Source organism: Eulemur rufifrons, chromosome 23 (assembly GCF_041146395.1).
Source record: "Eulemur rufifrons isolate Redbay chromosome 23, OSU_ERuf_1, whole genome shotgun sequence".
Lineage (NCBI taxonomy): Eukaryota > Metazoa > Chordata > Mammalia > Primates > Lemuridae > Eulemur > Eulemur rufifrons.
The window spans coordinates 11,786,616-11,814,002 of NC_091005.1; the positions used below are offsets into that span (position 1 = coordinate 11,786,616).

The 27,387-nt window shown below is 56.1% G+C and overlaps 2 protein-coding genes across 8 annotated transcripts; one reads left to right on the forward strand and one right to left on the reverse strand.

Annotated features, from left to right (window-relative positions):
- Positions 1 to 1,826: 1,826 nt before the first annotated feature.
- ESRP2 (epithelial splicing regulatory protein 2) lies at positions 1,827 to 8,707 on the reverse strand. 4 transcript variants are annotated; one of them, XM_069456317.1, is made up of 15 exons: positions 8,435 to 8,707; positions 8,217 to 8,345; positions 6,544 to 6,657; positions 6,316 to 6,432; positions 5,860 to 5,956; positions 5,576 to 5,630; positions 5,396 to 5,506; positions 5,190 to 5,322; positions 5,065 to 5,107; positions 4,612 to 4,913; positions 4,283 to 4,495; positions 3,979 to 4,177; positions 3,642 to 3,828; positions 3,184 to 3,349; positions 1,827 to 3,106 (listed from the first exon to the last, which is right to left on the reverse strand). In XM_069456317.1, the coding sequence occupies exons 1-15, from the start codon at positions 8,624 to 8,626 to the stop codon at positions 3,017 to 3,019; spliced, it is 2,148 nt and encodes a 715-aa protein (XP_069312418.1). In that variant the 5' UTR covers positions 8,627 to 8,707; the 3' UTR covers positions 1,827 to 3,016. The 4 variants fall into 4 exon arrangements, with proteins under 4 accessions (XP_069312418.1, XP_069312417.1, XP_069312419.1 ...); XM_069456316.1 differs by having other exon boundaries at positions 5,396 to 5,533; XM_069456318.1 differs by having other exon boundaries at positions 1,857 to 3,106; positions 5,396 to 5,503; positions 5,860 to 5,958; positions 6,318 to 6,432; positions 8,435 to 8,698.
- On the forward strand, positions 8,698 to 26,132 carry PLA2G15 (phospholipase A2 group XV). 4 transcript variants are annotated; one of them, XM_069456324.1, is made up of 6 exons: positions 9,093 to 9,159; positions 18,811 to 18,967; positions 21,380 to 21,498; positions 21,743 to 21,841; positions 22,275 to 22,499; positions 24,250 to 26,132. In XM_069456324.1, the coding sequence occupies exons 4-6, from the start codon at positions 21,760 to 21,762 to the stop codon at positions 24,759 to 24,761; spliced, it is 819 nt and encodes a 272-aa protein (XP_069312425.1). In that variant the 5' UTR covers positions 9,093 to 9,159; positions 18,811 to 18,967; positions 21,380 to 21,498; positions 21,743 to 21,759; the 3' UTR covers positions 24,762 to 26,132. The 4 variants fall into 4 exon arrangements, with proteins under 4 accessions (XP_069312423.1, XP_069312425.1, XP_069312422.1 ...); XM_069456321.1 differs by lacking the exon at positions 9,093 to 9,159 and adding an exon at positions 15,231 to 15,466; XM_069456323.1 differs by lacking the exon at positions 9,093 to 9,159 and adding an exon at positions 15,231 to 15,466 and having other exon boundaries at positions 22,400 to 22,499; positions 24,250 to 24,310.
- Positions 26,133 to 27,387: the final 1,255 nt, after the last annotated feature.

Sequence of the window (27,387 nt, forward strand, 5' to 3'; positions counted from 1 at the left end):
AAATTGCTTTTTTCCCTCAGGACCTTGAGTAAGATGGTACATGTAAGGTGACACTGAAAGGTGGGGTTTTAGCTTGGTCACTTTCATTTTCTGCCATCCTTAAAATCAGTAGGCTGTGGTGTGCTCTTCCTTTTTGCGTCCTCTGGTCCCAGGACCTTTTCCAAACAGGAGCATCTGTCTTTGGGTGTTCTGTAATCTTTGAAGCCATAGTCTCTTGTTGCTTTAGACAGCTTGCAGTTCTAACTCTTCTCTACAGGTCAGGCTATGTCAGGAGCTAAACACAGATGAGCATCAGAACAGGCAGAGAAAATGCAGGACTCCAGATGGGAAGGTTTTTAAGGTTCACATTGGCATGGGAGGTTTATCTCCCAACTCTGTTTACAGCCCGAAATAATTCTGGCCTACCCTTTCCTGTCTGTATGACCTAAAAACCAGCCTTTTCTCCAAAAGGCTTCGAGCACATCCAAAAACGATGACCTGACCCTCCACACCAAAGACACCCTGGTGCTGCTACTGGTGAGACTGGCATCCAAGGCAGGGGGCCAGCAGAAGCTCCAGCCTGCTGTCTACCAAAGGAGATGCCCAAGTTGGGTGCTTTTTTAAAAGCCTGTCCTTACCCCTCCCTCAATGAGATGTTACTTCCTGGGCCTATCTCAAAGCCCCTGAAGTTTGCATTATGTTTTCAAATGAAATAACGTACTTTCATTTATTCAGGAAGCAGATTTTTTGAGTGCCTATAGGTGAGACAGTATGCTAGGCTGATTGAAGGCTTGATGCTGTTATTCCAGTGTGGGCCCTAGATACCAAGACTAACTCCTCTGAGGCCAGTTCAGGCCTGGGCAAGGGGACCAGCCCATTGCCCACCACTTGTTGTCAGTAGGGTAGGAGCTGTTGACCCAGGATAACAAGTATGGTCTTTTAAGAAAAAAACCAACCATGTTTTGGATTTCTCCCCTAAAAATGGGTTTTTCAGCAAATCTCTCCCCTAAAAATGTCTGTCCTTCAACAAATCACTCTGGTCCCTCTTGGAGCTGGGTGTTTTCATATTTTGTTTGAAAGTGCCATTTTGTGTCACAGAGTGTAGGTAGTAAGATTTGTTTTAGGGCCTGTGGTTGGAAGCTCATAGCTTCCTTTGGAGGGGCAGGAAGTTGGCCTTTCAGGTGAAGTTCCGGAGAGATGGCCAGACTTGACTCTACCCTTTTGCCCCTGGTGTAGCTGCCTCACATGGGGTTCCTGCAAGAGCTCCCCTCGCAAGACCCGTTGGGGGTGGTTTTGCTGCCCTCAAGAGTAAAAGCCTCGATGATCCAGAGTTGCTATGCACCAAATTTTGATGCCTTTTAAATACCTTGATGCCTGTAGCACTAGAAATGCTTTCCTATTTAAAATAAAAGTTAAATTTTAAAATAGAGCTTTGTATACTATGTAAGCAGTTTTATATCAGCTTTGTAAAAGCTTTGGTGTAAGAGTCAATATTTTTTGGCTTTGTAGATAAAGACTTAAATTTTTGTGCAACAAGTGGTATTAAAGCACACATCCATTGTACTATGCAAATGATTTCTAGTAGCAGCATGTACCCCTTCCTTCTGCAACCCGTGCTAGATCTTGGGTTGGGGAATAGAATGAGCAGCCTTCTGCTTACTGGAGACACACAGAGAAACATGGCTGAAAACAGCTTTAAAAGGAACAGATGTCTTCGGGTTCATGCGTGGTGCTGCTGCCCGGGTTGCAAACCACCCTACCCAGGGCCAGCCACTATCACCAGACCTCTGCTGGGCCTGGCTGTGAAGCCCTATTTTTGATACTCAGAACAGATCTTTAAGGCTCACATGGGCTCAGTTGAAACCCTGTATTTTATAAAATGGATGTTTAGTAAAGGAACTGGTTCTCAGTTATGTTTACAGCATTTGGGATTGTGTTTTCTTATACATTTTGTATTTCAAAACCTTTCATAGGAGTGCAGTGCTCCTTACACAAATATTAATACAAAGGGAAGAAGAGCCAGCAGTTTAGGCTCCACAGTTAATAGTGCTGAAATAATAAATGGTGACAGATCAACAGTCTCCTTAATCTGTCTGAGTTTTCCTCCACCTGGGGCTGGTGTAGAACCCCTCACTCTGGGGGCAAAGCTAAGGATACTGCAGCTTTTAAAAAGTCCACTTGGTCAGGAACTTTTACGGAGAGGATAAGAGTTCCAGATTCCTTCCGAGGCTTCAGTTCTGCACCCTTTAATGGGTGCAAAGGACATTCCACAGTGTCTTCTGGGTTCAGGACAACTGGCCCTCCCAAGGTGTGCATGTAAAGTTGGCAGAAAGTCTTCTTTCAAAGTCAAGCTTGAGTTTTTGTGTGGGGGCCTCCTGCCCCCTAGTGTCCTCTGGGGATACTGCAGCATAGTCCATCAAAATAGCTTGCTGGTTTTGCCATCTGATATTCCTTGCGCTGGAGGGGAGGGGGCTAGCATCCTTAGGTGGGACCACCTGGCACAACATGGTCTCTGAGATCCAGGTGTCCTGAGGGTGGGGGCTGGTCTGCACCCCTACCCTACCCTACCCTACCCAGAGTGACAGGGGGAGGTAGAACATTGGGATCTTTACTCAGAGGCTCAGATGGACCCTTGATTCTCCCAGGAGTCATACATTGAAGGTACCAGAGCTTACATTTTAAAAAAGAAAGCAAGCCTGCTATGGACCTGTCAGCCTCACAATATCTGTGGGCTTGGGCCATAGCCAGGACAGACTAAAGGGCTCTCAAGGTGCCACTCAAGAGGCATGGCTCAGGCCATCAGGTTAGCCCCCATTACACCCCTGGCCCTGCATGCAGGGTCCAGCCATCATCTTTGGGGTAAACAGGCAGAGGAATAAGAAGAGGATGGAGCTGGGGCTTGGGCTCCTCTAGGTGCTTTCTGAGAACTTTGACAAGCCAGAAAGAAGCCACCAGGTCAAGGGCACTGGTCCTCTGGACATAGGAAAGGCATGTTGGCTGAGGACATCAGCTTGCTCTTACCTCCTGGCTTCTTCACCTACAAACACACCCACTCCTTGGGGGCTTGTAACACAGTGCGAGGAGGGTCACCAACAGGAATCAGACTGGTGTAGTCATCAGGGGCTAGCTGCAGAAGGGACACATTTAAGGCAGAGAGCTCTAGGCTCAGCCAAGTCCTCAAGCCCTCCAGCCACATAATCTCACCTGGTAGGCCTGGAAGACGCTGAGCAGATCCTTCATACCAGCTGTGTATGGGACACCCTGCATGCGGACCAGGGCTCCTGGCTGGGACAACACTGAGGTGGGAGCAGAGGCCAGGGCAGCAGGGGATGTGGTGAGGTAGCCCACAGTGGTAGGGGAGACTGGGGGGCTAGGGTGAGAGAGATGGGTTTAATAGTGCATTCCACCTGTGGCCTAGACCAAGGCCTGCCTCCCTCCTCCCTTGCCTCTGCCTTGTGCTTAGTTTAGTTCTTCCTCCCCTAAGACCCCTCCCTCCACAGAGTCATCTCCAATCTGTTTCGTAGATGGCATTAACCATCTCACACCTGTTACTCTCTCTCATCTCAGGATAAAGTCCAATCTCCAACAGATCTTGGGTTATCTGGCCCAGAACAGGGATCATGGCTCTCCCCAAAACTAGGACAGGGAGCAGGACTATGTACCTTGGGTAGTAGGCTGTGTAGTTCATGTAGAGTTGAGTGGCTGGCCCTGGGTAGTAGGCAACAGGGCTGGGGGCAGCAGGCACCCTTGTAGCTGACAGCAGTGCTGAAGAGGGGTACAGAGCTGCCGTTTCAGTGGGAATGAGGGTTGGGGTGGCCTGGAAGGTGGCATAGGTGGGTGGCGAGAGGCCTAGAGACAGAAGTAGAAAGTGCATCTGCACAGAGCCCAGTAATGCCCTGGGTGGGGCAGCCAGAAAGGAGTCCCCACTACAGAAAGTGGGGGCTTGTAACAGCCTGGCCCCCACAGGCCGCCTCCTTCCCCAGCCCCTGGGACACTCACAGGGCAGCTTGCAGGGCGGAGGGGACATGCCACTGCGGCCCAAGGTGCCCCCTATCAGCACACGGCTCATCTCCTCTGTGGAGCAGGGGACCACCTCCACGTAGCGTTCCTTCATCACCTTCTTATGGCAACGCTGAGCAGCAGCTAAGGCCCGCTCTGCTGATGTCATCTGGATGAAGGCATCGCCTGATGGCCGGCCCTGTGCACACATTTATGAGTTGTTTGTCATTTGCAAGAGTACCTTACCCCTAAGACACACCCCTTCCTAACTATTTATGTGTCCCCCAACCAGAAGCAACCTCACCTGCTGGTTGAGCACCATGTGCACACCGTGGGGCCGGATGTCTGCCGCTGCCTCCCCTAGAAAGCTCAAGATGTCTTCAATGGTGGCTGTGTAGGGCAGACCTCGAAGGCGTACACAGTCCCTCCCGGTCCCAGCTGCCAGTGGGAAGGGGATGGGCAGCAGTGGGGCAGTCAGTGTGGGAAGAAGTGGACTGGATGCATAGCGGTTCAAGACCTAGTAAGGAAGGCAGCAACAGGCTGGTCATGCCAAGTAGAGCAGAGGTACAGAGGACCAAAGGGCCACCCTGGAGAATCAGTGCATGCTGGGTGGGGAGCCCTGGGTGCTCTCACCTGCTGCACCTCGGCTGCAGTGCTCCGGAAGAGTTCAATGTATCGCTTACCCAGCATGCCCTTGTGCCTGCGTAGCGCAGCCTGTGCCAGCTCCTCACAGGCAAAGAGGGCAAAGGCATCACCAGTTGGCCGGCCATCAGGGTGGCGCACAAAGAGCAGCCCATCAGCACCTCCAGTCACTGGGCACTCTGGCCCCAGGAAGCCTAGCACGTCCGTTGGCCCAGCCGAGAAGGGCAGTCCCCGCAGCCGCAGGATCACTTGGTCTTCCCGTGACAGGAAACGAGCCACCTCTAGTGATGTGCCTGGGTGGAGGGCATGGGAGTCACCTGCTGACTTCACCCATGCTCTTCTGAACACCCACACACACATGGGAACAGAGAGGCAAGGGCTGCTGGGGAAGTAGGAGATGGGTCAAGAACCCAGGGAGCCAGGCTCTACTGGGGGCACACTCACCCCCTGCGATCTTTACAAACTCCTCCCCTGTGGCTTTATATACCTGTGGGTACAGAGGGAACAGCCCCATGGGTCTCAGGTCTGGCTCGGCTTTGCCCTGCTCCACTCCCAGCCCAAAGCCCCACCTCAATATAGCGGACGCCCATGTGGTGCTTGTGTCTCTGCAGCGCTAGGTCCCGCTGCTCGCTGTCCACAAAGCGGATGAGGGCCTCACCATTTCTGCGACCCTGGGCATTGAGGCAGAGCGCAACACCACCCCTGTGGAGCCAGTGCTGTTAGTGCCTCCTAGTTAGACCTGTCTTCTTGGACCCACCCATCCTGCCACACTCACCTGGCGATGTTGAGCCCTTTGAAGAAGCGAGCCACGTCCTGGTCTGATGACTGCCAGGGCAACCCGCGGGCCCGTACCACAGTCTCACTGTCCACCACATCAGCCTTGCTGCTGTGGGGGCAGAGCACAGGGTCAGAGCTGTCCAGCTGTTTTCGCCCCCGCCCCTGCTCCCACACTCACCAAGGCCCCGTCTCATATTTCTGCTTGATCACCTCGGGCTTGGAAAACAATGGACCTAGTGAGGGGAGAAGGCATGGGCATCAGCAGGGTCTGGTGGAGGGGGTTTCTCCCCACTAAGCTCTGCAAAAAGAGGACAGTTGAGGGAGAGGAGGAGGTGACAAAGGGGCTTCCATCTTGCAGTCTCTTAGAGAAGGTCACAATTGGAGAGGAGGACTTTGAGGAAGTAATAGCCAGACATTCAATGCATCCTGAGAACAGGTGACAGGCAGCAAGGGGAATCTTACTGCTAGGCCCCTTGAGCAGGTGGAGGATGACAGCTACCATTGTCTTCACTTCCCAGACCCCAAAGTCATCCTCTGTGGCATCTGTCTCCAGTCCCAAGTCTGCAGGCAGATAAGTGACAATGAAGAAATCCCAACATGAGAGGCCCTGGGGTACCCAGCATGAGCGCTAATCTTGTTCACACCTCAGCCCAAGTCCCCTCTGCAGACACACGCAGAAGCCACCATATATGTTTGTTTTGGCCCAGTTCATGTGTACTCACAGGTCCCCAGCCCAGACATACGTAGACATATGCCTGCATTGCAAACATAACCTAGTACAAAGACACGGGTACACTCCAGGACTCAGCAGGTAATGCAGACTTGCATGTGTTGGTGCAACCCACCCACCAGCATGCACATACTCAGACACATACAGCCTGAAGCCACCCCTCCACCCCATGCCGCTGGGTCACAGATACCCTGTGCCATGGTGGCCACGGTGAGGTCCTTGGCAGGGCTCATGCTTGGGTGCTGCATGTGGAACTCTTTGCGGAGGTCGTAGTAGGAGAAGAAGGTATCGGGGAGCACCAGGTTCTGGGAGCACACAGGAGTGGGGATAAATGGGGGAACTGAGGTGCCCTGCCCACCCTCACGACATCAGGGGTCCTGGAAGCCCTATCCCCTGTTGTGCCCTCAGTGGCATACCTTCCTGGAGGCCTCAGGGTGCAGAACCTGTCGCAACAGCTGCTGCCCATCAGTGCAGAGCACATAGGGGCCCCCGCCCAGCAGAGCCACATCCCTGCTCACCAGCTGGGAGAACTGGGGATAGGAGTGGGGAGACAGACAGAAACATTCACAGCTGGGCAGGCAAGAAGGGGTGGGCAGGAGGAGGAAGGAGGCAGGCTGCAGAGCTGGTTCAGCCAGATGTTCAACCCTACCTTACCTAGGGAGGAGGAAGCCATGCCTGCTAGGCCTGACCCTGTGTCCCATCCCCCCAACCCCACCCCCTTCGTGGCAGTCCACTGTCAACTCCTCCAGGCCAAATGAGGGCAGTCACACATAACCCAAGCCCCCATCACACACACTCCAGGAGTCTGGAGTGGGGCCAGAGCAAACACCTGGTGGAGTGGGACAAGCAGGTGGGAAGGGGCGGGGCAAAGCAGGTTAAACCTGTCCCTGACCAAGCACCACCCTCAGACAGGTGGGGGAGGCCCAGGCCTGCCTGAAGCCTGAAAGGCTCACGGTCAATGGCAGCCCCGCCTCTAGGTCCAACCAACCAACCGAGGGCAGAGAAACTCCAAGGACAGAGCTCCACACTTGGACACCAGGGGCAGCATGAGCTTTGACCCACACCCTATCGACCGGCTGGCACTGAGCTGTTTGTTCATAGAGGGGGTGGCACTCCTGAGGCTGCCCAGCCCCTCCCCCAGCCTCCATTCCCACTGAATAAGACTTATAAGCACTAATCACAGACCCAGGAAACCCCTACTCCCACCCCAATCAATTCTGTGACACTTTACAACCTCAGACTGGCAGAGCAAGGGCAACCCAGCTCTTCAGCAAACTCCCCAAGCGGGGGCCAGGCTAGGAGCCCTTCCGGGATGAGACTCAGATTCAGCATCTTTGTGTTTCCTCATCAGGAACCACCAGAGTTGTTGGAAGATGAAAGAATTTGTGCATGAAAAGGAATTACACTCATTACACTGAAGAAGTCAGGCACAGGGTGAGCACGGTAGTGAAGATAAGAATAAGAAAATAGCAGTGGAGACCACCTCGCACTTCAGCCAGGCGCGGGAGGCACCCCAGGCCTTTGCACTCAGCAGGCAGGTGGCCCCCAGGCGAGGTTCGGACAGCGCCCACGTCAGGCTGGCCGGCCGGGACAGGCCTAGACGAGCAGCTTACACCTGGCGGCGTCTGCCTCTGGGGCAGACACCGCCCTACGCCCCCGCTTCAGCGGCTCCCAGGCGGGCCGGGGACGCGGGCGGCAAGGACCGATGACCTATGGCCAAGTCTGGGCGGCGTGACTCTCCCGCTTCCGGCTGCTGCTCTGGGAGACCTGACCTGGTAGGTTCCCAGAGGCGTCTCAGCCTTGCTCCCCACGCAGGCCGGGAACTCGGGATGGATCCCGCAGCCTGCATCCCCACCCCCTAAGTAGGAGTGGAGCCCTGTACAGGTCGAAAAGTAAGGCATCCCGGGAACGGCCCGCACACGCGGACACGCACACACAGGAATCGCTCGAAGTTTCAAACAAGACCCCGTCCTACCGCCCCGGCCAGTTGGTTGTGGCGCGCCAGGCTTTCGCCTCCTGCCTCTTCTCCCGCCCAGAAATGTCCCCGAAGCCCGGCCGTGCCGCCACCCACCCTGGCCCCGGTGCTTACCTGCTGCAGCACCTTGTCCAGCGGCTCGGCCCGCGCCAGGCTGTCGGCGCTCAGGCCGCTCGCCTCCCGGCACTGCGGACTCAGCGCTGCCGCCTCGGCGCGAACTAGCGATTTGTGAAGCGTGCCCACCTGCGAGCGGCGGGGGAAACCGATCAGCTGCGGCGCCACTCGGGCCCTGAAGGTCCCTGGGGACCCCCACCGTCTCCTTTCCACCCTACCTGGCGGCTTTGCGGTTCCACCACTTGCCAGACCAGAAGGATTAAGTCAGTCTCGTCGGAGCCCAGGTCTGGCCCCAGCGCACCGGCTGTGGCCCCGAACAGGACCACCAGTGATCCAGGCCCTGGGCATGGGTCCGCGGTGGAGTCTGCCCCGGGGTCCGGGCCTGGGGGCGGGGGCGGCGGCGGAGTCATGGCCGGAGAGGAAGGGGGCGCTCGGCCAGACACACGCGGACCGACGAGGCGCACGCACGCACAGACCGACAGACGCAGATCAGCTTGGGCGGGACACCGTGTGTCAGGGGCGGCACCTGCGGCCCGGCTGGCGCAGTGGGCGCAGCTGAGACCCGCCCGGGGCGCCCCACGGGGCGGGGCAGCTACCGGCCCCCGCCCTCCCCCAGCGAGTTACCTGCCGGCCCCACCGGCCACGTGACCGAGGGCGGCCCCGGGAACCTTGGGGGAGGGCCGCCAGAACCCAGCCCAGGACGCTGGAACTCTCACTCCCGGCCTGGGCGCGCGCTCAGGAGCCGGACTCCCACTTCCCCGGCTGGTCCGCCTGACTCCTGGGGCGAACCTATTCTTCTGCTTACCCCCGCCCCCAGGGACCACGAGGTCTTCACAAAGGAACGCGCAAAGACCAGGGGCCTTCTCCAGTCCGTGAGGGTCACACGGGACCTGTGGAAGTCACCAGGAAGCAATCTGGGGATTGTGGGGGTCAACGACAGCAGGTCTGGGGTTGGTGGAAGTCACCAAGGGTCACCGGGGCGGTGGCAATTGCCGGTATCACCCGGAGGCCTTTGGAGGGTATCATCTGAGGTCGGCTGGGGAAGGGGCGGGCGGCAGGGATTGTCAGGGGTCCATGGAGCTGTGGGGTGGTTACCCGAGATCACAGGGAAGGGCTCATTCACACAGATGCCAGGGCCTTGGCCCGGCTCCGGGAATTGCCAAAGCGTGGTCGTTGTGGGCTGGAGGTGAGTAAGCCTCGATGCTGGGGAAAGAGGAACACACTCCCCTCTTCCCCAGTTCCTGAGAGCTGCATCCTAGACGAGGATGAGCAAGATAGTCCGGGCCTGGAGCCTCACCCCTACCCCACGTGGGGCGCCTGCCTGTTGTGGCTCCCTGACGACCGGCCTGTTGCTTGGAGATTGCTGGCGGGCGGGGGGCTCGCGTTGGGTATGGGCGCGTGCGGGCTGCAGATCCTCCATCCCGGACCAACAACCCAGTTCGGACCGCCCCGCGTTGAGCGCTCCCGCCTTTGAGGCTCCTTTATGAAAGTGCGTTTCCCGGCTTTCCCGTACTTTCCCAAATTCTCCCATTTACGTAATTGAGAAATTGAATAATGCGGCGGGAAGGAGGGGCTCCAGCCTGGCTGGAGCTAAGGGATTGTCAAGCCCGACTCGAGACCCAAGCGGGAGTTGCACCTCGTGCTTCCGGACAAGCAGGGCGCTGCGTCCGGGCCTGTGGACAACAGGAGAGAGCAGGGGACCCGGGCGCATCCCCAGCTCATGCTGGGAAAGGGGGTTGCCTGGGGGTTAGAGAGCTCAGGGTGGATGGAAACCCTCCGAGGCCTTGTCCCGCAGCAGCATGTTCCCACTTGGCAACTGAAGAAATCGAGGCGCCCAGGACGGAAGTGAGTCGCGTTGGGACATAGCGACTGGGAGATGCACTCCTAGCCGGGCGGGTTCGGGCGATTACCACTTGCTCTTTACGGTGGTGGCAGCTACTCTACAGACGCCCAACGGGCGCCCACCTGCTTGTCCCCACCCCCGGAAGTGCTAAGCGGATCAGGCCCCGCCCCCACGATAAGTCTGGAATGTCAAATATTTGTTCGCGGGGTGGGGCGCAACCGTGGGGTAAGGCCCCTCCCCCTGCCTCCTGGGAGCGCGCCTGCGCCGCGCGGAGTTCTTGTGGGCCACGCCCTTCCAGCCAACTCCCCTTCACCCCGGCCGCCCTACGCCCCCTGTTTCTAAAGCTCCGCTGACCCCCGTCGCTGCTTTCCCGACTCCTGTCTGAGCTCCTGCTCCTCCTGGACAGAGTCCTAGCGCCCCTGCTGGGAGGCCCGGGTACTACTTGGTCTCAGTCTGGCCCCTCCTGGTGACCCCAAACGTTCAGCTTCTAGACCTTCGCATTCCCACTTACTCTTTCAGCGCGGGTCTCGGCGCCCGATCCTCTAGGAAGCTTCCGTCTCGAGGTGACCTCCCTGTTGTGGCATCCCTGGCCGTCCTGAGCGCATTCCCACTGGAGACGCAGTCATGCGTGTCCAGGTCCCAGCTGAGTGGTGACCCTGAGGCACCGGTCTGGCAGCATAGGGCGGCTCCCCCAAACTCCCTAGCGTCCATCCGGCTGTCCCCATCACAAGACAATTCCCAACCCTTGGGTTCTTGAAGAAACCAATTAGTTCAAATAACATGGGAGCTCCTCTGCTGAACTCCGTTACTCGTCTCCTTTAGTTGGGTCCTCCCAGATGATCCCATTATTACTAAACAACCCTCACTCCTATCCCCTAACTGGCTCTCATAGTTCCTTACCTCCCACCTCACACCAGACTTAACCCACTTCTAACATGATTTATTAATCATTTATTGCCCCCCACCCCGTCATCTGATCCTTGAAGACGGAGGCTCATCCCCCATCTCCTATCATGGGACCTAGCACTGAATGAATGAATTGTTGTCTAAGGCTTCTTCTTACGGTATTTCAGCAACGGTAAGCCGCCCGCTGGCCACAGGGCCTTTGTAGTGGAGTCTCAGCTGTGTCTTTTCCTGCCCGTGCTCTAGTTAACCCCAGCTCTTCCTCCAGATTTTCTCCTCTCAAGGCACCTCCCTGCATAGCTGGGATCCCTTCTGTAGCTTGAGATTTTTGTACTTCACTGAAAAATGCCTCCCACCTCCATTAATCATGAATCGTGAATTAATGAATAGGAGATAGGTACAACAGCCCAGCCCAGCCCAAGCCAGACGCCTCCAGGTCTCCCAAACTGCCCTCCAGGCATTTGGGAAAAGGGATTGGGTCTGGTGGAGGCACACTCACAAAATTCTGTCCTCACCTCGGCTCTGAGGCCCACCTGGGCTGGAGCCCTAAAGGCAGCCGGCGCTCTGGCTGGGGCAGATAGAGAGGGTGGGGGCGGGGGACGGGCAGTGTGGCGGATCTCGTGGAACCTTCAGGGCATCTAGGAGTGGTGTAAAAGCGTCTTCCCCCTCCCTTCCCGGCCAGAACTGATCCCGCGGTGGAAGAGAATTCGAGGCTGGGGGCCACTGCGGGGATTCACACTCGCGGGCCCAACAGCTGCCCGCCGGGCCACCAGAGTAGCTAGTGCCCTGGGCTTGTCGCGGTTTCCCATCTCCGCAGAACCGCCGCTGAGTACCCACCAGGGGGCGCGCTGACTCTTGCCAGACCCGGATGGTAAGAGGCGGAGCGCGCAGGGGAGGGCGACCGGGGAACTAGGACAGAGGTGAAAAGGGGATGCCCCTCGATGCAACCCCCAGGCCAATTCCCTCTGGCTTTAGAATCTTCGTGTGGCTCCTGGCTCCCTGGACGTAGGCTAAGTTTTTAACCTTGGTTTTCAGGCCCTCAACTTCTCTCTCTTCCACTCTCAGCCAGCCTTTGCCCCACCCAGTGCCCTGGACACACTAGGGATTCTTTAGGTCTCCAGGCTGCTGCACGGGCTGAGCTCCCTGCCTGGGGCACACACCTACCCACCCATCCCTTTGTTTTCCGGGAAAGCTCCTGCCTATCTTTCAAGACCTGTCCCTAATGACTCTTCCCCCAGGCAGCAGGTTAGTAGCTCAGTTCTGGCCCTTTGCCTCCAGGGTTCTGTGGTAAAGTGCATCAGTATTAGGCTTCTCGTGACTGCCGGGAGACTCTGGCATCAGAAGGACAGGGGCCTGCTCAGCTTTGAGCTTTAGGGAGAATTCACTGGCCTCTAAGTGGGCTCAGCTTTGGCCACTGTACCAGCTCAGAAGCCTTGGTCTCAGTTTAGTTGCCTCAAGCCCAGCTACCTGTCTGGTCCAGGTAGGGGAGCTTGGAGCTTGGGCCAGTGGAAGGAAATGCAAAGGGCCCAGAAATGGAGGGACAAAGGCTGTTGGCTGTATGCTTATCTGAGGGAAGACAGCACAGCTGGCCTAGCTCCTCAGTCTCTGGCTTTAATACCCTCCCTCTTTCCTAATCTTTTCCAGAACTCACATCCAGCCCTGCTGACCTCTCAGCCTTATGTCCTCCTCTAGGTCTCACAGGCATCAGGACCCCCTCCTGGAGGGGAGGAGTTGTAGAAAAGGGGGTGTGTTGCTCACTCATTCAACATCTATTAAGCATGTGCTGTGTGCCAGGAACTGTGCTAGGTAGTAACCGGTAACTGAAGATGGCACAGGAGGAACAGGACAGGTGAGAAGCTCGCTCTTGTAGCCATTACACCCTAATGAGAGCCAGGCAGGGGCTGCCTCAAATTCAATGGTCTTGTCTGGGCTGAGGCCTAAGTGCAGAGCTCAATCGAGTCCCCAGAACTGGGGAATGCGGAGTGAACTCAGCGGAGCAAGTGCAGGAGTCCTGACGGAGAATAAGGTTGTTCCAGGAAGCCAGGAAGCCACTGAAACTGGAGATGAGGCAGCTGGGGAAGATGGGGAGTGGAAGTTGGGGAGACAGGGCCAGAGGGTACCTTTCCGGGTCCTCACTCACTATGAGTGAGATGCATACCATGGGAGGGTGGCCAGTGGGGTTAGAGGAGAGTTATGGCACCTGACAATGTTTAATGGTGTCAAATGGCATGTGGAGAACATTCCACAGGAATAAGGCATAAATTGGGACATCAGTGAAGAGGCTGTTTTGGGGATGAGGGTAGTTTAGTTTTGGGAGGGTAGAGCTGGCAAGACCGAGTGACCACTTGGGTTGTGGGTCCGGGAGGTACCAAGGCATCCAGAGTCCAGGATGAACCCAGGTGTGCAGCTTGGGGGATCAGGTGGATGACAGGGTCATTGTGAAAAGGGAGGACCCTCACCATGTTACTGAAAGCTCGGCCACTTGTTCTTGAGGCAGCATCAGAACAACAAGAACAAGTGCTTTGGGGAGAAGGAAAGAGACATTTTATTACTTTGCCAGCGAGGAGGAGGATGGAGACTCCGGCCTGAAACACCATCGTCCTAATAATAAAGGATGGGTTTCGGCTTCAGGCAATTACTGTTCATCTACAGTTGATGATTTTGATTGTCCCATCTCAGCTGAAGACAATCTTGTGACCTCCACCTAGGACCTCCCTTTACCAGGTTGGGCTGGGCCATCTCCTTTAGCACAAATAACAAAAGACTTACCCTGCCCCTCCCCACCACTGGCCTGAGGCAGGTATGCAGGTTTTAGTTCTCAAATAGCAGTGGAGGACATTTTAAAGAGACGGAAAATATTTTTGCCATTTTTTTCAGGCCATTCCCTCTGTTGCAACCTCACCCTTCTCCACAGTACGAGCAGGGGTCATTGCTGGCCAGGCCTTGCCACCCCTCCCCCAGCGGACATGGCTTCTAACATCTGTAGGACCTGTGGGGGTGGGGCACCTGGGAACCCCTCCTGAGTACAGGGCTGCCCTTCCAGGAGTCCATGGTCACCTGATACTGCTGGGCTAGCAAGGCATTTGGACGGTGGCCAGAGTCCATGGTGGCCCAGGTTCTACTGATCCCTACTCTCCTCAACTAAACCCTTGGCTCTTGACCCCCTTGGCAGCAGGGTCTCTAAGGTCTCCCACACTGGGCCTTCACCAGATGAGTCTTCAGAAACCCTCTACTGGGGTCAGGCCTGAAGGTGGGGGAGGCAGGGGCTTTGAGATTGAGAGCCCTGAATCAGGGCCCAAAGTGGGAGATGGTTGGACCTTAAGAGAGGGTGGTACCCCAATCACCGAAGTATTTCACTGTAATAGCTCAGAAGGGCAGGCCAAGATAATGGGTGGCTAACCCGGGGCAGCTGCTTACCAAGAAGGAAGGGGAGGGACAGAAGTCTTGGGACCAGGCCGGTATGACCAGGGTGCAGCTGGTCCTCGGAAGTGGGTGTGTGTGTGAAGGATCAAGACCTCTATTTCTCAAACACGCTGGTTCCTCTATCCCAGAGTGACCCATGGTGCTGGTATATTACGGGCTGTCAGGTCTTTGCCCACTCTGTTCACCCGTGATTCCCAGCGCAGGGGGGGTCTATGTCTTCCCTGGATCCCCAGGTTTGCGCGGAGTGGGCATGCGTGTCGATCACGAGCTCCCAATGACCCTCCGGCTCTGCAGGGGAACTTGCAGATGGAGCACGGCGCCGGGTGGAGGTTCAAGCTCACTCCCAACCCTGCGCCCGACCTGCCCGGGTGACACCACAGTCTGCGCCCTAAAATGCAGAGTGCGAAGGACCGTTGTTGGGGGTGCACAAAGGTGCTGGTTAGCCCCTGGTCACCTAATGCCCAAGAACTGTCCGGGACTCACTTCCCTTCTTGCTCTGACCCGGGTCGCTCTGCGGCGGTGAGCTCTGGAGCCCCTATCCCCTCCTCGGCCCGATGCGTTCCAGATCCTCCAGGTCAGGGAGGCGCCAGGAAACGGGGGTGAGGGCTGCACAGCGTGGACCTCAGATGCTGAGGGATAGGCCAGATACACACCCGCGAGCCGGGACCCCCGGGGGCGGCTGAGAGCCTGGGAGCCAGATTGTACCCGGATCTATCGATGCGCTCGGCGGTCGAGGGAGCAGGCCGGGGGTGGGGCCAGGGCGGGGCGGCTAGCTCGACTGGGAGGGCCGTGTCTGGCGGTGAGTCACCATTTGGTAGGCTGTTTGCGGGAGGCGGCTCTGATTGGTCGGGCGGCTGCGGGCGGCGGGGTTAAGCGCATCGCCGTCGCCCCAGCCTAGGCGCCAGCCTAGAGCGCTGAACCCGCATCTAGGTCCTACAGCAGCGGTCGCACGCCATGGGCGTCCGCGTCTGCCCCAATCGCGCGGCACTGCTCCCGGGTGGCCTGCTGTTGCTCTTGCTGTTGCTGATGCTGCTTGCAGACCCGGCGCAACCGGTTCGACGTCCCCCCCCGGTGGTGCTGGGTGAGGCGCGCGTCTGGTGGTGGGTCCGTCGGTCCAGCGGACTGTGGTGCGGGCGGGGCTGTCTTCCTACTCTGCCTCTATTCTAAGCACAAGATGCGGCAGCGTCTTGGTGTCTGGCTTGTCAGCTAGGTCGGTGGGTCCTCCTGCTATGCTGGGCGCGGGTGTGGTCAGCCTCCCACCACCTGCCCGGGTAGAAAATTAGGGTGAGTGGGAGAGTTACCATCCGGTTGTCCATATCTCTACCTGTCCGCGTCAGTCCCAAGCCTTGCCTCACCTTATCCCCATTTTTCAGCTGGAAAGACTGTTTGCTGGGGCCCCATTCCTGAGGTTTGGTGGGGGTGGGTAGAGCGGCCTCAGTGTTGGCCTCCATGTCGACCTGGGGCTGGCTAGGAGGCTGTCACCTTTTATCCTTCTGGCCCCACATGTTTCTGAAAGCATTACTGAAAGGAAGCTCTTTGGGAAAGGCATGGCTTTCCTAGCTGGCCACCAGCCTCCCACCCCCAGCTTATCAAATGGGTGACATTGGGCCTGAGGGAGGAGAGAGACCTAAGGGAAACTGAAGATGGCTGAAGACAGGGGAGAGGGTTCGGGCAACAGCCATGAACAGGTGTCCGGGAACATACCTGTACTCTTACCCCTGCCAGACCTAGTTGGTTGGACTAGGCTATGTTGGGGCTGGGTGACCTTCCCCGCCCACCTGCTCCTATGTCGCAACTCTAGCAACTGTACAGGAGCCAGAGTGTTTTCTTGTGGTGATGGGCAGGGATGAGACCTGTCTGGGGGGTCTTGAGTGCCTCGTTCAGGCTGTCATTCCCATCCAGAGTTGGTGTGTTGGTGGCCAGCCAAGAGTCCTGAGGGCAGAGAGCATCTGAGGCATAAGTTGTATACTGAGTCTGCTACAGCTTGACCCCCTACACTCTTTCTGCTAAGAGTATTTTAATGCAGGTGATATAGATCACAGAAAGGTAGGATTGGTGAGCAGTGTGGTGCCAGGGAGGCCCACCAGGAGTTCCAGGCCAGGAAATACTCCAGAGGGATCCTGGGCCCAGGTTCACCATGGGATTTGGACAGACTTGGCCCTGTCTTCCCCGTGTTTGCAGGATAGGACTAACACGATCCCCCAGAGATGAAGTCTGTACTGGGTAAGCACAGAGAATCCACTAACCCAGCCTGGGTGGGTGGGTGTCAGGGAAGGCTTCCTGGAGTATATAGCTGGAGCCAAGGCCAGGAGAGAGTTCCAGGCAGAGGAAGGGAAGTGAGTAGTCCAGGCTGGCTGGAATTGAGTAGAGGGAGAAGTGGATTGTACAAGTCTCATGACTGGTTGGATCCTCTGGACTTTATCCTGGGGGCCTCAGGGAGCCATGCATGAGTGGGCCTGTGGAGTTCTGGGTATGAGGGGTGTGGCATTGGGAAGCTTGTGGACTGTGCCTAGCACACAGCCTTTCCACCAGCATTAGTGCATTCATTATTTCAGACAGTCCTTGCTTATCTTAGGTCATAGCAGCAGAGCCTCAGACCCCACCTAGAGTCACAGAGCAGCTAGATTCCTAACCTGCCCAGCTTCTCAGGGAGTGAGGCTACTGGCATAAGTCCTGGGAGACTCCCTGGTGAGCAGTGGACAAGCTACTCCTGGGCACAAAGCAGGGATCTGACCTTGGCCATCAAATGATCAGAATCCTCTAGGAGTGGGTTCTGATTTGGTGGTGGAGGAAAGGGAGACCAGAAAAATGATTCAGAAGACCCTGGGCAAGGCTATTTCTATCTCTTCCAGCCTCAGTCTCCTCATCTGCTAAGTGGAGATAATAAAGATGTTCCCTCAGTGTTCTTTGAGGTGAAAGCCATATAGATGACTCTTGTCCTAGTTCTTACCAGGCACAGAGGGGCCCCGGAAGTGGCCACTGCTATTTTTAGAGGCCACATAGCCTGAGCAGGGCAAGGAACATCTGGGAAAGCAGATCTGGTGACTTCCTCTTTCTGCCATTTCCTCTTTGGTGGAAACGGTGACCAAGGTCTCTACACTGCCCTGCCCAACCCACAGGCATGTCATCCAGAGGCTATCATGAAGGGAACTCCCCACCTCTGCACCCACATCATGAAGGGAGGTGAAGGCACCTGCCACACCTGCCTCCCATGGTGCCCTGTAGACAGTGGGATGGTGCACAGGGAGGGCACACCCCGTGCAGGGCTGGACTCCCAGTCAGTGCCAAGGAGAGCCCCACACTGGTTGTTTTACTCAGTGATCATGGATCCTAAATGGAGATGTGTTTGGGAGGTGTTGAGGCATGTGAGAGCCAGTGAGGCCTGAAAGGTCATTGGGAGTAAATAGACTGTGAAGGGCTTTGAAGCAATGGGGATGGGTTTGGGTGTCCCAAGGGCCCCAGGGCTCTGTGTGGCCTGTACAGGCTGGCTAGGGTGGAGAGAAGGCATCCTTAGGGCCTGGTCACACCCCGCCCCTCTGGTCTGTGGCTGGAATAATGTGTTGTTTCAGGGTGGCTATCTCCAACACAGGCTCGCAGCCATGCCAGGGCCTTCCAGATGATCTGCTTTCTGGAACCTTACTGGGGTCTGGCCTTCAGTAAGGCCTGGGGACCTTGGTAGCCTGGCACGTGCCAGCGTAAGCTTCTCTCAGCTGTATTTCTGTTCCTCACCTCCCTCCCACAAGCCTGTCCTGGAATACCATCTCTGGATTCAATTTTGGCTGGCTCAGTGGCCCAGTGCTCTGTCTATAGCTTGGAATGGCTGTGGGTGGAAGACTTTGGCGTTCAAGCCTTGAGGGTATGTATCTAATGACAGGGCCTTGGCCATACTTCAGGGTTCTGGAACTAGGAGGGGTCAGATCTCTTATCTGGGCCCATTAACCATAGCAGCTATTAATAGGTGCTGTAGAGAAGTGTGTTTGTAGTGGTAATTCAGGCCAAGATCTCATTTAACAGATAAGGACACTGAGGCCCATCACGGGGAAGTGACTTCACCCTGATCCCCCTTCCTGTAGTCCTTAAATGGCTCAGGAGGATGTTCCGGTGAAGACCCAAGGGATTTATTTTATCTGGAGTTGGGGAGAGCGTTAGAAGCCTTCCACAAAACATGTCAGGCCTCTCCCAGGCGTCCCCGCAGGCTTCTCTGCACCACATGGCAATAGTGGCTTTTCTGCATGGCCTCTTAGTCAAGGTCCCTGCTCTCTGATTTTCCTCCCTCTGGTTCTGTGCTTTAATTTGAGGTGTGGAACTGCAGTGGTGTGCTATGGCATCCATGGCTGCTGGGGGTTCTGCTGCAGACTTCAAGGTTCTTAGGGGTCTTGAGTCTGCCAGGCTCAGGGCTCATGCATGTCCTATGCCTCCCTGCAGTGCCTGGTGATCTGGGCAACCAGCTGGAGGCAAAGCTGGACAAGCCAACGGTCGTGCATTACGTCTGCTCCAAGAAGACTGCCAGCTACTTCACGCTCTGGCTGAACTTCGAACTGCTGCTGCCTGTCGCCATTGACTGCTGGATTGACAACATCAGGTTGGGGCTGGAGCAACAGATGGGGTGCCCCTCGCCCGTGGGGTCCAGAGAGGTCTCCAGAGCCCATTCCTTGTCATCTCTACCTCTAGAGGTCACTGACCTCTCTCCTTTCCCACATCCTGGTCTGGTCTGGTCTGGTCAGCACCGCCTCCGCACTCTCCCAGGCAGAACTTTCTTCCCTTTCCTTCTGCTCTTGTCCCTCAGGCCCTACACATAGTTGCTATGTCCCAGCCCCTATTCAGAGGCTCAGCACAGCCCCCACCCCTTCCCGTGCCTGCGACTTGTGCTTGCGAGGACATGCCACGTCTCCCTGTCTCTGCACACGCTGTTCTTTGGGGCTGGAATCTACTTCTACACTCTTTGCCTGATCAATATCTTCCCATTCACCCTTTAAAACCTTGCCCTGGTCCCTTTGTGAAGGTGTCACCTCTCTTTGCCCCAGGCCACATGCTTGTTTTCTCTGTCATCACATGCTAAACATTGTTTCCAAGGCTGTTTCCCAAAATTGAGTACAGGCACTGTATATCGGACAGACTTTCTTTTCACTTAGTCTTACAGCAGCCCTGTGAAACAGGTGCTGTTTTTCCCCGACTCAGGGCCATGCTAATCTTCCCTGTATTGTTCCAATGTTTAGTATATGTGCTGCCTAAGGGGGCACCAGGTGCTATTTTTAAACCTGCTTTCTCGATGAGGAAATCTGGAAGCTCAGAGAGGTTACAGAATTGCTTACAGTCATTCAGCTGATGAGTGGCAGAACCAGGATTCAAACCCCGAATTGTGCGATGCTGAGCTGAGGTTCCTTCTCAGTCTGAGCTCCCCGAAGACAGGGACTGTATCTCTGTTTTATCTTTATCGCAATAGCAATAGGAACACAGTTGGTGCCCAATAAATGTTTCAGCTGAATGGAGTCTCACAAATTAAACTTTTCTCCCAGAGACATGTCAGCTGGTTCCCAGGCACCTTGCCTTTCCTGTTGTTTATGATGCCTGCTTTGTTGACCGTCTCCTCTGTGTGTGATCAGATCAGGGTTATTTCTGGGCTGTTGGTCTGCGTTTCTATTTTTGTACTGGAGACATGGCCTCAGGTACTGCCAGTTGGAGGTGCCGGCTGACGCTGAGAGGGGCTTGCCTGCCTTTGTTGGTTCTCTGACCTGTTTAATTTTTATCCAACAGAGAACTGCTCTGGCTTTCCAGAACAATTTTCTGCATTTTGCTGGGTGGCCACTGGGATCATCTACAGATTGCCCTGGAGAGAATGGGCCTCCAGGACCTATCATTTGGATCGATACTGTCAGCTCTCTGCAGCTGATCTTTAAGGGGGGATGGGACTCAGGACCACCAGGAACTTCAGATTCCTGTGTTTTCTTGGGCGCATTTGCCTCTTTGATGTGAGGCAAAGTCAGAGCAGGGTTCCTGGTCTGGCACAAGGCTTTTCTCCTGTCTCTTCCCTCCTGTCCACATCATTTCTCCAGGGCCCTCTTCCCAAGGAGGGGAGTATGGCCGCCATGTCCTCAACCCCAAGGTGGAGTCTCTCTTGTCTGGTTCTGTTCTGCACCACAGCTATGGAAAATAGGAGATATTATGTGTGGCGTTAGAAGCTGCTAAGTCTGTGGTAGTTTGTTATACAGCAAAAGAAAATGAATAAAGGGCTGTAGCTGGCCAGCCATGAGCTATGTTATGGCCTTAGGAATTTGCTGGCCAAGCCCTGGGTGTTGTAGTTCCAGCCTGGCAGGTGCTGTGGCCTTGGGATACTGAGCAGGTCGTACGTGCCTGATAGGCTCCCTTCCTCCGTGGATGCTGTGGTTGAGGGTTGGCTGGCTGCTGGGTCCAGTGCAGTCGTACCTCCCTGGGTCTGCCTTTCTCCTGCCTCTCCCCACCCACCCCCAGCATTTCTTTGGGCCTTGCTCACCCACCCACCCTCCCACCTGCGCTTCCACACAGCAGCTACTGGAGCTCGGGCGCTGAGCGGGATCCCTGCCTGGTCCTGCTGTGTGCTGTGCTCACCATCTCCTTTGCCCTGTGATATGTTGTGAGTGGCAGGAGGAGATCCGTGGAGATGGAGCGATGGGAACCCGAAATGGTAGGCTGCCTCTGGGGGTTAAATGTGAAGTTCGTGGCAGTGCCTTCTCCCAGCCAGGTCCAAGACCCTCATTCTGGGGTAGGTGACACTGGGGAGAAGGAAATGTTGCCTTGTCAGGGGTCCTGAAAGTGAGCCTTGGTGGAGGTCCTCATTTGGATGTGGTTACTCTGATCTGTGCTTTATAAACCTGCTTTGTTACTTTTTGGTCTCCCCGGCACATCTGACCCAACCCGGGGATGGGAAGGCAGTGTGGCTCGGGACACGATGCAGTATTGGGACACACCAAGCTCAGTGTCACCTCTGGGTCACCGGCTCAATATCTTCTCCTGACAGGCTGGTTTACAACAAAACATCCAGAACCACCCAGTTTCCCGACGGCGTGGATGTGCGCGTCCCTGGCTTTGGGAAGACCTTCTCGTTGGAGTTCCTGGACCCCAGCAAAAGGAGTGTGGGTATGTCGCCCTTATTCAAGGCCTCTGGGGGATGGGGATGGGGGTTCTGCTGGACTGGAGTTGGAGGAACTCTGCTGGTTTGAAGGGATAGCCTGTGAACTGTCTCTGATCAGGGTGGGCACAGAGCCCTGTAATGTTCCTCCAGGGCCTCCCTGCGTTAGATGTCACAGTCTCTGTGGCGGGCATGGTGTGGGTGGCTGGCACTAACTATATCTTCTCTAATCCTGTGCATTTCTGTCTATAGGTTCCTATTTCCACACGATGGTGGAGAGCCTTGTGGATTGGGGCTATACACGGGATGAGGACGTGCGAGGGGCCCCCTATGACTGGCGCCGAGCCCCAAGTAAGCAATCGCCTTCATTCCCTCCCTGAGGTCTCGGGAGGCGGGGCCAAGATAGTCATAGCCACCACAGGCTTTGGGCTCTCCCCTAACCCCAGGCTTCTGGCATCCAGCTCAGAGGAGCCTGAAAGGATAGGCTACCTCTGGGGGTCCGTGGTCACAGTCACCACCCTTGGTCAGTCTGTCCCGTTCTTCCCCATCCCTCACCCCAGGACTTCTGGGCCTCTGAGCTCTGGGGAGAGATGATAAGGCTGAGGGGGAGAAAAGGAGCCCCTTTGCTTCCGCCCTTCATGGAAGCCGTGGGAAAACCCGATGCTCCCATTTACATGTTAGCAGCCTCCCTACCGCCCTAGTCCTGGGTCTGGCCTGAGAAACAGTCAGTGGTTCAGGCCCTAGGACCCTTCCCACCTGACCCCTCTCTGGCTCTGGCCTGCAGATGAAAACGGGCCCTACTTCCTGGCCCTCCGCGAGATGATCGAGGAGATGTACCAGCTGTATGGGGGCCCCGTGGTGCTGGTTGCCCACAGCATGGGCAACATGTACACACTCTACTTTCTGCAGCGGCAGCCGCAGGCCTGGAAGGACAAGTACATCCATGCCTTCCTGGCATTGGGCGCGCCCTGGGGGGGCGTGGCCAAGACCCTGCGCGTCTTGGCCTCAGGTAAGATGCTACCTGGCCTAGAGTGGGGGCCTGGTACCAGGAATGCCACCTCTCTTTGCTTCCACAATGTCCTCTCAGGCCAGCACCCTTCATGTCTCTTCTCCTGGGTCAACACTCTTCTGTCTCCAAAGTGGCATTCTTTTTCAAATATCTTTTTTTCCAAGACGGAATCTAACACTACTCCTAATTTCACCTCTCTAGGTGATAGCCCTTGTAATCCGTGTAAGTTTCTTACAGCACGTAGATGGAGTAGCCTAACTGTTGATCACACAGATACTTGACCACATGCACTTGTGCACACGCACACATACACGCACAGTGCTCAGGCCCGGCTGGTACAACTTGATTGATCCAAAGAACTTCTCCCTCCTTTTTACCCCCGTCCTCATTTCTTCATCCCCACCTTTGCCCCAGAGGAGGAAGGCTAGGCTAGAGTTTTCTCTTTAAGAGTTGCACCTCCATCTGTGAGCAGCACAGGGAGGAAACAGGTGCAGATCTGCCTGGCAGTTAGGAAAGCCGCCCCCATTCTGGTTCCTCCCCAACCCACTTGCCTTTTCATGAGTGTCAGAACCTGCCAGCTGTAGCCATAGGGTAGAGCTTCCTGCTCTAGGTCTGGCTAGGAGACTCATGGCCCCTCACTTTGGGAGCTGTGAGCCAGGGCTGTGCCAAGCCTCTCATCAGCTTTCTTCTTCAAGTCACCAGCACTGCCCGACCTGCCTGGTCCACTGGCATTGTGACCAGGGCAGGCCCAGCGCCTCTCCCAGTAGTGATCCTGAATTGGCTGGACAGTGAGCCCATGGCTCAGACATTCAGATAGAGTGAGGACCCATCACAGCCACCTACTCTGTCCATCCTGGACCTGGAGGGACAGACATGGGTACGCCCTGAGTTTGGCCAAGGAGCCTTGGTGGCTTTTGGGCCCTGGCCCCTTTCAGAGTTTCCCTGTGAGTCCCCTTAGAGCTTTGCCTCCGATGCTGGGAAACTAGGGTCCGTGGAACCCTAGGGGCTTCCCTTTCCTCAGGGGTCCTAGAGCCAGGCCCCAGCAGACAGAGCTGAGGCCCTATGGTCAGAGAGGCCTCCCTGCTTTCAGGCTGGGGTGATGGGTAACCATGGGGCCTAAACAGGCCAGAGGCCCCTGTTCCCAAGTTGCAGCTCACCCCCTGGAGGTCTCACTGGCTGGCAGGTGTGTTTGTGTTGTTCACATGCCTGTGTGTGAGGGACTGTGACTCCACCTGCAGCCTCCCTCCTGCCCTGTTCCCAGCAGGCCTGGCTACCCAGCTCAGTGCACAGGCAGGTGAGTGGGATGAGACCATAGCTGGCTGAAAGCTGGTCTGAGCTTAGGAAAAGAAAAACAGGTACACAGTTCAGTGTAATCAGAGAGAAACAGGAACATGTGTGGGGCTACCAACCTGCTGTTTCACCTCAGAGGAGGTCTGTGCACACAGGCCTGGTGATAAGTACTTGGAGGAGGCTACTGTTTAGAGATGAGGAAACATAAATCACCCTGCGAGTATGTGCAGAAGGATGAGGAAGTGCAAAAGAAACAGAAGAAACAAAACAAGTCTCGCTGTGTGCTTCCCAGATATGGCAAAACTAAAGGGAAACAGTAAAAGCCAATGCAGGGATGGGAGTTATAATGATAACAGTGTAGAGATGCAGGAATGTTCACTGGGCCACTGGCTGGGGTCTGGTGGGGGCCTAGCCAGCTCGAGTTCCTAGGCACAGACTGACTAGAGCCCTCTCTCTGTAGGTGACAACAACCGGATCCCAGTCATTGGGCCCCTGAAGATCCGGGAGCAGCAGCGGACTGCCGTGTCCACCAGTTGGCTGCTGCCCTACAACTATACCTGGTCGCCTGAGAAGGTGTTCGTGCACACACCCACGGTCAACTACACACTTCGGGACTATCGCAGGTTCTTCCAGGACATTGGCTTTGAAGATGGCTGGCTCATGCGGCAGGACACAGAGGGGCTGGTTGAAGCCATGATGCCACCTGGTGTGCGGCTGCACTGCCTCTACGGCACTGGTGTCCCCACACCAGACTCCTTCTACTATGAGAGCTTCCCCGACCGCGACCCTAAAATCTGCTTTGGGGATGGCGATGGCACTGTCAACTTACAGAGTGCCCTGCAGTGCCAGGCCTGGCACAGCCGCCAGGAACAACAGGTGTCATTGCAGGAGCTGCCAGGTAGCGAGCACATTGAGATGCTGGCCAACGCCACTACCCTGGCCTATCTGAAACGCGTGCTTCTTGGGCCCTGATTCCTGTGCCAGGCAGGGCTACTGGATGGCTTGGCCACAGGGCTTCTCTTGGCCTCTGCATCTGTCGTGGGCCACCAAGTTTAGCAAAGTTTGTGACCAATTATTTAAGGCCCTGAGTCTTGGGCTGAGAAGTATCTGCCACAGGAAGTGCTATTTCTTATCCTTCTGTGGCAATGAAGAAGGAAGAAATGAGAGTCTGGACTCAAGGGACCCTTGACAGAAAGACTACTGCCGATGGTGGGATTGTTGTGACCTCAGGACTGGCTCTGCAGGGTGGATTGGCCGGCCTCTGGCCCCAATCCCCAGCCTGGGCCATGCATTCCTCCATTCCTCTGGCCTTTTCACACACGCCTGCTGGGCCCTGGCTCCACAGCCTTCATGTGAGGGATGTTACTGTGCTGTGGTCCTGTCCCCAAAGGTCCCAGGGATAGGCTTCTGGCCCCTTGGGTGACCCTTTCCACATGCCACACGTAGGCCTGCCACTGGCCATGGGTGGCTGGAGCTGCTGGCTTCCCTGTGGCTTCCTGGGGGCAGCCAAGTGTCCCCTGCAGGCAGAGGCAATTTGTTGTGTTCTTTATGGCTCCAAGTCCCTGGGACATTCACTCCATTCCTATCTCCCTCATCTCCGAGAGCAGCCTAGCTCTGGACTGGGCAGCAGATGGGCCCCCGGTTCTGGAGGCCATGTCCCGGGAGCCCTGATCCCCTCACTTGGGCTGGTTGGCCCAGTATTAAAGCTGGCTCCCTCCAACCTGGGACTGTGGTTCCAGGATGTGGGAAGGGGCCGGTGCCATGGCCTTCTAGGTACTCGTGAAGAAAGGGAACTCAAGGAAGCAGCCGAGGCTGTTCATCGTCACACTGAGCCACTCTCTTGCTAACCCCACCACCACACTGCCACTCTGCCCCTGGGGTCTCTCTAGTACCCAAGTGGCCTGACACAGGACTGAGAGGTGGTGGGGTTTCCACCCACGCTGCCCAGCACCTGCTCCCACCAGGCAACTAAGTGAGCCCTGAGGAAGCCAGGTGCCTTGAGGCCCACCCCCCCAGGAGTTTTCTGTCTCCCTGGGTTACTGTTTGGGTCTTCCTGTGATAGCAGGAAGAATCTGGGCCTGCCTTGGTGGCAATGGGCTTCAAGTGGGTGACTGGCTATAGGCCAAGAGTTGGGTCCAGCCTCTGAGTTGGGGTCCCAAAGCCACATTCAGGCTGAACTGATTTGATTTCCCACAAGGTTTCTGTGGAGCTGGATTTTCTCTGTTGTGTACATGCCCGGCATCTGTCTCTCCCTTTGTTCCTGAATGGTGGGCCCTGCAGGGGCTCTGAGCAGGCTGTACCTCAATTCTGGCAATAAAAGTATTCTGGATGCTGTAAGGGGCCCTGGCCTAGGCTGTGCTCTGAGCACAAAAGGAGGGTGATGGTGGAGGTACGAGAGGCTAGAGAGGCAGGTAACCAGGGGCTAGACCTTTACTGGAGCTTTGATGGGTTCTCTCAGCACTAAAGCATGGCTCCTGTGCCCTTCTTTGGGCTTCATCCTGCTGCTCTCCTGGAATCCAGTTCCCTACCTGGGATTAAGAACTAGAACCTGAAACCTTCCTGCCACAATGGGGCCCCTGCCCTCCCCTTGCTCCTGCCTGGTCAGCAGGCCCCACATGCCCCTTGTGCTTGGGGACAATGACAGCCCTGCAAGTCACCCTGGCTAGACTCTCCTTCCCAGCCTGTGTCTTCCTTCAGCTTACAGGTCTCAGCATCTGTTGAACCTGGAGTTTTTTTTAGAATGCTACCCTTCTCCTTTGCTTTCCCAGCTCATCTACCTCCCATCCGTCCCTCTTTGGGGACAGAGAGAGACTGAGGGAGGAAGAGAGACTAGGCGGAGACTGGTATGGACAAAGACCAAGATGGGCAGAGACAGGGACTGAGAGACTAGGGAGCTAATGGAGATGGACAAAACAGAAACAGAGAAAGACGGGGACAGGGAAACATGGAAAGGGATGGGGTCCTGCGCTGAGTCTTGTGGTCCAGAGCCTGGGGCCAGTGCAGGTAGTGGGAGCCCCAGTTCCTATCTTTTCTGCTGAGCCCCACCCACCTGGTCCCCAGGCTTTGATACATCTCGGCCACTAGAGGGCGCGCTGAACCCTCTCACCACGCCAGCTCTTAGCCAAACCTGGAAGGAAGGGGTGGTCCAGAGAGAAGCTGAGAATGCCTGTGAATACACAGGTCCCCCTGCAACTCTGACCTAAGTAACAGGATGACAACATGAAGAGGAGCCTAACCCGCAATACCTGCCCAGCCTGACTCCCAACTCAGCCCTGATACCCACCCACCCCTAGCACCATTTGTGGTGGCCTCAGAGCTACTCACCCACCCCTGACCTGTTTCAGCCCGACTGCCACCCTGGGCTTCACAGCTGCAGAGAGAAGACGTGGAGTCAGAGCAGGCTTCAGGACCAGCAGATCTGGGTGCAAATCCCAGCTCTACCAGCTCCTGCCAAGTAGCCTGGGGAGCCTCCTGACCTCCCTGAAGCTTAGTTTCCTAATCTGAAAAATGGGGACAATTCTCAGGGGTGGTCTTGAGAAGCACTGATGTTGGAGGACATCTGATTCAGTGCTGCGTGCACAGTGGGCTTTCAGCTGAT